General features: G+C 35.6%; 1 protein-coding gene across 1 annotated transcript; it reads right to left on the bottom strand.

Moving 5' to 3' along the window:
* Positions 1 to 715: 715 nt before the first annotated feature.
* On the bottom strand, positions 716 to 9,616 carry LOC100980741 (olfactory receptor 13G1). The gene is made up of 2 exons (XM_057303141.1): positions 9,517 to 9,616; positions 716 to 3,170 (listed from the first exon to the last, which is right to left on the bottom strand). Exon 2 carries the CDS (start codon positions 2,930 to 2,932, stop codon positions 2,009 to 2,011), a length of 924 nt encoding a protein of 307 aa, XP_057159124.1. The 5' UTR covers positions 2,933 to 3,170; positions 9,517 to 9,616; the 3' UTR covers positions 716 to 2,008.
* Between the last annotated feature and the right edge of the window lie 670 nt (positions 9,617 to 10,286).

Below are 10,286 nucleotides of genomic sequence, written 5' to 3'. Positions count from 1 at the left end.
TGAAAATGCATGCATTAAACTAATACTGTATACTATACTCTCCCAAAAAAAGAGTGGAGATTATTTATCAGCACATATAAAACAACTTAAAAATGGATAATTTATTTCACCCTAAAAATGAGTCTCAATAAATTCCAAAGGTTCAAAAAATTACAAATATTGTGGAATGTGTAATACATGTATGCACATGTGGATATATGTATATCTGTACATATAGGTATATATATGTGTGAGTGCACATTTGTATGTAAGACCATTATGAAGCTATCTCTAGATTATATTGTTAAGTAAAAAAAAGTATAATGCAGAAAGGGATATTTAATATTTGCTTATATTACAGTTATGTTACCTATAACATATAATGAAACATTGCATATATACATATATAACAGTTTATGATATATATAACAGTTTATGATATATATAACATATATGTATAACAGTTTATATATATCTAAGGTTATATATATAACATATCTAAGGTTATATATATAACAGTTTATGATATATATAACATAACATGACATTACATATACATATATAGTAAGGTTATATATAATATGTTATATATAACATAAGTGTTATATATGTTATATAACATGTTACTAATATATGTCACATATATAAAACAAAATGTTATAATTATAAAACAAAATGTTATACATGTAAAACATGAAATGTTTTATCATTTTCTTTATCAATTTATCTGATGATGGACACAACTGCTCCAGATATATTTGTAAGACAAAATTCCAACATGTTTTCATAATTGTGGAAATATATTGTAAAAATATGCTTTACTAATCACAGCAAATGATGTATTTCTTCCAATTTGTTATAAGATGTGTTGTATATTTTTATTATGTAGCCTCAGTTTTGGCATTCTCACTCTCTCAACCTAACTTTATTTCATGATTTAGTTTGTGACTTCAAATCTGCATTTATGATACATTTGCTAGTAGATACTCATAGCAACTGCCATAGTATAGACACCCACTTCTCATCCCATCTATGTTACATCCAAATTTTTTCAGGGGTGCCAAGTGCCTAATTTCAGAATATACTCTCCCAATTGGTACTTACAACTTGAAATGGTGTAATAATATAGCTATAGCCAATGAGATGTAGCTTATACTTACTGGGTTATCCTTATAAAAATAATAGACAGTGCTTCATTTGCCTCATGAAATCTCTGTCCTTAGCCTTCATTCTACTTGGGTTATGGATGAGATGCCTAGTAATACAAAAGCCATTCATGATCCTAGGGAAAACAATATTGAAGGGCAGAACAAGATGACTGAAGGTGCCTGTTTCATTGATGGCCCCATTGAACTGCCATACACACTATTGACTGCCTAATGTCAGACTAATGTTGCATGAGGCATAAGTGTACTCACTGGTTTAAAAGGACTGAAGTAATATTCTGTCACTTTTTCCTGAACACATGGAGACTTTAGAATTTGCCCAATAATTTTATTCAGTAGAGCACGATTTTTCTCCAATGAAATCTAAATAACGTAATGAGGTTCAACCCCAGAGTAGATACCTCATTATCACAATGCTGTAAGTGAATGAACCCAGCCTATTAAGCAAGGGAAAATTTATCACACACACTACTTCTCTCCAGCTCACATTCACATACCAACAAATAAATGGCACAAAATACACAAAATGTTTTGTGATATTTGCATGTATGATGTGCACATGCACGTATAGGTAAATATTTGTGTATATGCATATATAAGTATTCGAAGTTATGTACATATTTTTGGAAAATGTTGGAATATATATTATGACATATTTATGTGAGGGTATTGTGCATATTGCTTTATGAATATTCTTCACATAAAGAGTACAGAATTTTGGAGACAATGAGACTGCTAGGAAGAAGGCAGGAATAAGAGGGAAGGGAAAATTGGAATGGAGGTAAGTATGAAAAATCAGTAAAATCTGAGATGCTCTAGAAGATGGTTCCGGAGTACAGAAGTGATGTTGCATGTTGAAACTACTAGTGTTTCAGAAATGCAAACACGTTCCTAATTCCTGCATGCATCTCCCTATTCTGGAAGCTGTACACCATCAGGTTTAATGTGGGAGTCACAAGAGTATAGAGTGCAGCTACCACCTTGTCTCTTTCAAATGTATAGCTGGAAGCAGGGCGGATATAGGTGTAGATTACAGGAGAATAGTAAAGGGTCACCACTGTGAGATGAGATGAGCATGTTGAGAAGGCCTTCCTCTTGCCTTCTACTGTGCGGATACGGAGAATAGCAACAATGATAAAACCATAGGAGATGCAGGTAAGAATAAAGTCCCCTATGGCCAGGGTAATATCAGCAACATACACCATCACCTCATTGATTCTTACAGGGCTACAGGGCAAAGCCAGCAATGGGGGTGTCTCACAGAAGAAGTGGTCAATGGTGTTTGGCCCACAGAAAGTCAACCTCATGATAAGAGCTGTGTGCACCCAGGAATTGGTGACTGCAATAGCCATGACCATGCTGAGCAAGGCTACACACATATGGTGGTTCATAATAGTACTGTAATGAAGAGGGAAACAAATGGCCACATAGCGGTCATAGGCCATGGTGGTGAAGAGAACCATCTCAGCTCCCAGAGACCATGTGAAGAAGAAGAGCTGGGACATGCAGCCTGCATATGAAATGGTATTTTCTGATGTTAGCATGGTCCCCAGCATCTTCGGTATGATGCTTGTTGTGCAGATGATGTCCACAACAGCCAGTGTCAGAAGGAAAACATACATGGGCGTATGCAAGGTGTTGTTATAGATTACGGCAATGATGATGAGCATGTTGCCAAGAAAAGCCACAAGATAGATAATGAGAAAAAAGAGGAAGATAATTCCCTGGAGTTCAGGCTTTTTGGTGAGGCCCAGAATAATGAACTCAGTTACAACGCTGTGATTCATCCTGCTTGGGTGATTGAATGGCAGTAATTGCACAGAATAAACAACTGAAAATTGAAAGAATCCCTGTGTCGTTAGGAGATAACATGAGGAGTGTGTGTACTTAGGGACTTAATTCTTGATTGGACACAACTTTGCAGCAGGAATTCCCATATGATGGAGTTCTGTATTCCAGGCAATATCCTCTGTTTTCCAGACTAATCCCATTCTCTGATGTATGTTCCTCCATTGATGACTCAAACTGAAGCCAGTGGTTGAGAAGAAAAATATTTTCAAAATGCCTTCAAATATTTTGATATCATTTTCACTTAAAACTTGTCTAAATACACACACACATATATATATACACACACATATGTATATATTCTGGATATGCATATATATCCAATGGAGCTGTAATACAAATTATTACATACCTCAATAATTCAGTTAATTGCATGGTACATTTAGGTGTCCTTGAGATATACATGAGCAAAGATACTTGAAATAATACAAGCTGACAGGGCTAATTATAGTGAGGATATTTCAGATGAAAAATGCCCAACCTAGTATTTTGAGGCTGTATATTCATGGGAACATTGACTAACGTATCACAGTCCAAATACTAAACAATTTAATCAAATGTCTGTATTAGTAGTTTTTCATCAGTTTGAGAAGCACATTGCCAAAATTCACTGGACCAGCTATTTGTTTTGCTGTTATATAATGGCAAGATAATTGGATTTAAAAATATAAAATGTAGGGTTGTGTCTTCATTTCATCATAGCTATAGATTGGCCATTTAAGCTCTGTAAGATATGGATTTATTATTTCTAAACATTGAATAAATTGAAATAAATACCAGATGTTAGAGAGACAGAGCCATGATTTCTAAAGGATACCCAAGCATAAATGGCAACTGGAGTTTTCTGGAAAATAATTTCTAGGACACAAGAAAAATCTGTGTCCTATGTTATTTTCCCCCAAAACTTCCATAGCATTCTGTTTTCTGTTTTCTTTTACTTTCTTTTCTAAAAAAGATGGGGGTCTCATTCTTACCCAGGCGGGTCTCAAACTCCTGACCTCAAGAGGTCCTCCTGCCTTGACGTCCCAAACTGCAGGGATTACAGGCATGAGCCACTGCACTTGGTTGCTGTCCGTTTTCTTTTATGCTTATTTATTTTGGTACATTTGTATGCACAGACAGTTACACGAATTCATGGCTTTTGGAACTATTATGATTAGATGAATCTAGTGATAGTATTCAAAGTAGTTGTGAATTTAGTCATAAATTTATGTTTATCAATGTTCTTTAAGTTTTCAGAGATCATATTGTACCTCTGGTATCTAAACAGAGACATAAATAAAAAGTATTTTTGAGTGTGGGTCCACAAATCTAGTCTGTTTTGCTCTCTCATGCCTTGTAGCCTCAATAATTTGTTAACCAAATTTTAGCTACTGATAAATTCATCTTTAACTCTTTAAACTGGAAGAAAAAATAGAGCTTTTGTCTAATCCATAATCCATTTCAGAATCTCTAGCTTTAGTATTAATTTACCCATACTGAAGGAATGTTACAGCCACCATTATTTGGGTCTTTGACATGTGACAGGCTGTATGTTAGGTCCTCTGCAGAGATGATACAATTTTGTCCTCACAAGCACATTGAGTCTTTAATATTTTTATCTTTATGTAGTTGATAAGCAAACAATGCATGGGAGTAAAAATAATAGTAGGTAGATTGTGTGTCTCATAAGTGCCAGGATTAACACCTAGATCATCTGACTCCAAAAAATTTGCTATTAACCTCTCTACTATATACTTTCAAGCAAAACACAAAATAATATGGCAAATGTACACAAAAACTAAGAAATATAAGAGATATCTGAAAGAATATGGATTTTTATTTTGAATACGAGATGATTTGGAAGAGGAAAATATAGACAAGGTAGTTGATTCTTAAAATTTAATTCAAATATTAGAATCTTTGAAAGATCTGAACTGAAGTGATATTAACTAATTTAAAAAATACTATGTGTTGAATATGTTTTCAAATAGTAAGCGGTTCTGGTCTGGTCATTTTATCTTAATCATAAATCTGACATCAAAGCTTCTTGAGATAAATGTATAAGATAACAGACCCCTTTCAGCCTTTTGGTGATCTTAATCACCAAAAACAGGCACTCAAATATAAACTGAGCTTTCATTGTTGAAGAAAAAAGCTTTGTTTTTTTTTTCTTGGAGAACTCTCACTTATTAATGTAAGTACTGTTATTTATCAATGTTATTTATCCACGTAACTGTTACTGATCAATTTTCCTAAAGCAGGGTATGAAGAAGGAGATCCCAGTCCCAAGTACACAAGGGCAAGTTTCAAAAAATTCTTAAAGTTCACAGGAGATAGAAAAGCGCACCGCTGTTCCACCATCTCTAAGTTAAGAGCAAAGGCAAGGGAACCTGAGGATTCTGTTTCTCTTTTCTTCTTGTAATGTCCTCACCCGCTTCTCTGGAGTTATGACATTGGTTTGCTTGACTTTGTTCTCAGTGCGGCTTCCTTGGTTTGGGTGGTTATTGTGTGTGAAGGAGGCTGAATCTGGAATGACACTATGACACAGTTCACTGTGAGGAGAGGGTATCTACTGACTATGAAAACCTTGTTCAGGATGCCCACCATTGGCTTAAGGTGGAGATATGTACTGTTTTCTATCCATAGGTGTCCAAACAGTGGTCAGTAGTTTCTCTTGAAATTCTGCAATTGATGTTAGTCTGACTTGCATGCTACTGTAGGCTCCAAAAAAGCCACAGTATCCAGAAGAAGAGGGCCTGCCTGCATCAGCAGGAAAGTGTCTTTCTCCAGAAATAGAAAGTCTGTTTCTATTTGCTGCAAATCAAAAGCCATTTATTCCTGGCCGTGTGCATCCCTGGTCATCTCCTCTGAAATTATCAATTCAGCTCTAGTTATTATGTTTAATCTGGCTTAGATTTTCTAATGATCAAAATCTGGAGGCAAGAAAAATCGGTGAAATTTAGTTTGTATCATTATAATACATATGGCCTAATCTTGACCCTGTCTGTGACCTTCCATTTTTAAGACATTCTTCAAGCCTCAGTCCATTCGCATTAGTTAAATGGAGATAACAGTAGTAAACTCACCGAGATTCTTTGAGGATTAAATAATGAATATGAATCTTTAGCCCTATTCTGGTGACTTACTGAGCTACCAATCAAAGGTAAAAATAATTATTATTTAGAGTTCCAAATATATAATTTTGAAAAATCATGTTTTAGTATGTGAGTATTCAGTCGTTAATAATGAGGGAGTTTTTTACTATTTAATGGAAGAAATTTCCAGAAATGTATTTGAAAAGATTGAATAAATATTATAATAATTTAAGAATAACCAGATTGGGTTAGGGCAATAAAATATAATTCAATTAATTCTATAATAATTACAATAAAGGTGACTTTATTCATTAAATATTTAAAGGCCACAGTTTATGCTAATCATTATGCTATTAGATTATGACGATGTAGAAAATGTAATATACATTCTCAGTTATTTCAGCATCAGTGATAAAACAATGAACAATAAACTAATATTCTTTGGGACCATAAGAAAATCATTAGAGTTATAAAACAGTTTTATATAGTAACATAGCACACTTAATTTGGTCTTGGATAAAATAATGAAAATACTAACCAAAAACATGAGTGTGATATCTGAAACCCTAGCACCCGTGATTTTTATTGCTTAGTCAATATTCCTTTATATTTACCATTATATTTACCATTTATACTGTTCTTCTTTCTCCTGCATATCTTCCCTTATATGGGACAATTTTTATTCTCATGAATAACTCTGCTTTTAGTCCACATGAATGTGGTATTGTCTCCAAAAGTAAGCAGGTTTTGAGGAGTGTGAGTGGAAAGGGAAGAGGAAAGAGAAGATAAATTCCAATAAAACTGGCCTGGTGTGTGGTTCACACCTGTAGTCCCAGCACTTTGGCAGGCTAGGGTGGGCAGATGGCTTGAGCCCAGGAGTTCGAAACCAGCCTTGGTAACATAGTGAGACCTCGTTTCTACAAAAAATACAAAAATTAGCCGGCCTGTAATCCCAGCTACTTGGGACGCTGAGGCAGGAGACTCGCTGGAGCCTGGGAGGTGGAGGTTGCAGTGAGCCGAGATTGTGCCACTGCACTGCAGCCTGGGTGACAGAGCCAGACCCTGTCTTAATGAAATAAAAATAAAAATAAGAAAAGATAGGACTACTTGAGATTATTATATTCTAAGGTAAGGAATTATGTTGTTGTTAAGTAGTCGATAAGGGAGAAATTTTAGATTTCTGAGAGAGGAAGTAGTATGTGACATACCCCAGTTTTAGAAAGCCAGCCCTGAAGGTGTCATAGAGGATGAATTCAGAGGGAGACAGTATTTGTCCATCTTAAATGGAGACTGTGTTTACAGGCACCAACTGGTTTGTAGAACATTATCAATTTAAGTTTAACAATAGGATTTATTTATAATAATGAATTGCCAGAATAAAATGAAAGTGATATAGAATTGCCAGAATAAAATGAAAGTGATATAAAATATAAAACTACATACAGAAAAAACTTAGACCATTTTGTTTGGCAGGATGCAGTGCACTGCCAAATAAACACTGGCAACCTTTTCCTGGAAGGAGTGAATTGAGGTCACATTCTGTTTACTTACTTTAGAACACCAAACATTTACTAATAATTCACAATGATGCTTGATTTATGTGCCATTCACCATGCTATTTTGCTAAATCATGAGAATAAGTTTAAGAATTAATAGGGCCGGGTGCGGTGGCTCACTAATCCCAGCACTTTGGGAGGCCAAGATGGGCGCATCACCTGAGGTTGGGAGTTCCAGACCAGCCTGACTAACATGGAGAAACCCCATCTCTAATAAAAATACAAAATTAGCTGGGCATGGTGGCACATGCCTGTAATCCCAGCTACTCAAGAGGCTGAGGCAGGAGAATTGCTTGAACCTGGGAGGCGGAGGTTTCAGTGAGCCGAGATCGCGCCATTGCACTCCGACCTGGGCAACGAGAGCGAAACTCTGTCTCAAAAAAAATTGATAATATTTATGTCACTATTTTACATATGAAGTAGTTGGTGAAATTTGGTAGTTATCAAATGTGCTTATTGTCACACAGTCAGACACTGGCGACATGGAAATCTGAATCCAGGGAGTCTAATGACAAAATTCACTCATGTTGCGTTTTATAAGCCAATGTTATACCTATGTCAACTCCAACAGCAGTTTATTCTTATGTATCCATTACATCATTATCATCATCTCTGTTTTCAAGTATTTTCATCTTCATTGTCATAATAAACAATATCGGCACACGTTTAAAGGGCCCATGTTGTCTAAGGCAAGGTGCTAAGAACTCACCACAGCAGCCACTGTGCTCTATGGGGACAGAGTGATACGCATTTCCTCGTACTCTCATATTCCTGAATGACTTCTGTCAGACAGTTTCATTCTAGGCCACTTTCTATTAGGTAGGGCTAAGTCAGAGGTGATTCTAGTTCAAGCATCGTTTAAGGAGAATGTTACATTCTCTTCAGCTTAGCTTCACTGTTGAAGTACTAGAAAAGAAGTGAAAGTAGCTACTTCTTAATTTTCTAGGTTTCGAAGTGATCAGAGAGGTAGGAAAGGAAGATCAGTGTGAAGGCAGTATAATAAATGGTAAAAAGAGAAAAGGTGGAGATTAAGGAGAGTCAATACCTGCATACAAATCATGGCCCTACCCTACAAAGCATGATCAACCACTTGGTTAGCCAGGGATTGTCCAAGTTTTGCCACTGAAAGACCCACATCCTAGGAGACCTGTCAGTCTCAGGCAACCTGGGAAAGTTGGTCACCCTAGGACATCTGAAGCCAATGCAATTCCTGTCTGAAAGCATTTTATTCTCTATGTTTGGGAAGACATTATTTTTCACGTTTACATTGTTTTCTAAGTTTTGGAAGAAATCTTTTTTTTTTATAAATTCAACTCTGAACATGCCACTCACCATTTTATAGAGTCTGTCACAGATTCTTATATATGGTAGGTAGAATATGAACACTAAATGAGTAAATGAAACCCTTGTAAGGCTCTATTTTTGAGAGGCGTTTTAAGCAGCTTAGAGCATCCTGATACAATGAGAAGTTTTGCAAGCTAATTCTTAAACCATTTAGCTAAGTCTTTATGATAATTAAAGAAAGGACATATTCTAAAACAATTTCTCACACATGTCAAGCATTCCCATAACTTGGTAAAGTATATTAACCTAAATTTAGTTGACTGTCTTTTAAACTCCAACTTTTGCATATTTGATATGAAAGGAAAAATTTTGAAAGGCTGGCAGGCAATATAAATACTTGCATCATCAGTATTTTGATACATTGATAGCATAAAATCCCCTGTTTTGAATTAAAGTACAATCCGCGGATGGATTTTGTGTGTGTGTGTGTGTGTGTGCTATGGATAAAAAGGAATTAAGTATGTTACCTGGCTCAAAAATATCCCTACTCAGGCCATGATTTTATGGTAAACTTAAGAATTAGACAGTCTGCCCACAAATACTCACTGTAGTGTTTTGCAGAGTATTGTCATGTTCAAATGGTGACCTGTATTAAATCACTGTAAAAAACTAAAAGTACAGTAGCTCTTTCCAGTTTGCTATCAAAGGAGCTCTTTCATGCTTGCTTTAGTATTGGTTTATTTATACTTAAGATCAATGAAAAGCATGGTTCCTGACTCAAGGACAAGGGACCCCAGGGAAGAACATCTTGAAGTGATTTGCTATTAGTTACATTAAAATGTATCCCAGAGGAACAGTTTTTAAAACCCTGAACTAATTACCAATTATGATGTTCAATCACTTGGTCTTTGTGTGTCAACCTTTTTCTGTGAAGACCAAAAGGTATCCCGAGATAATGTCTTCATGGAGTAGGAAACCTGAATAATGAGACACAATGGAAATGCTGGTGGGAGATTTAAAGAATAAATGGATGGACATTGTTATAAAAGCAATTACATCTGCTTCAGAGATCTTCTCCCAATATAAACTTAGACAGTGTTAAAAGAAAAATCTTAGACAAGTTAAATTTAACAGAGTTCATTTGAGCAGAGAAAATAAAAAATATTTATGAACCAGATAACACTCAGGACCAAAAGCAGTGCAGAGAGCTTCATCCTACAAGGCGTTGCAGGCAATATTTATAGCTGGAGAAATGGAAATGACATGCGGAAATAACCTGATTGACTGGAGTTCTGTGTTTGCCTTATTTGGATGTTTTGGCAGGCTTCGGCCTACAGTTGGCTGAAGGTTAGGCTGCTATGATTCTCTGAGATTTT

Source organism: Pan paniscus, chromosome 1, assembly GCF_029289425.2.
Source record: "Pan paniscus chromosome 1, NHGRI_mPanPan1-v2.0_pri, whole genome shotgun sequence".
Taxonomy (NCBI): Eukaryota; Metazoa; Chordata; class Mammalia; order Primates; family Hominidae; genus Pan; species Pan paniscus.
The sequence above is the reverse complement of the archived record's forward strand: the minus strand, read 5'-3'. Positions and strand labels throughout refer to the sequence as shown.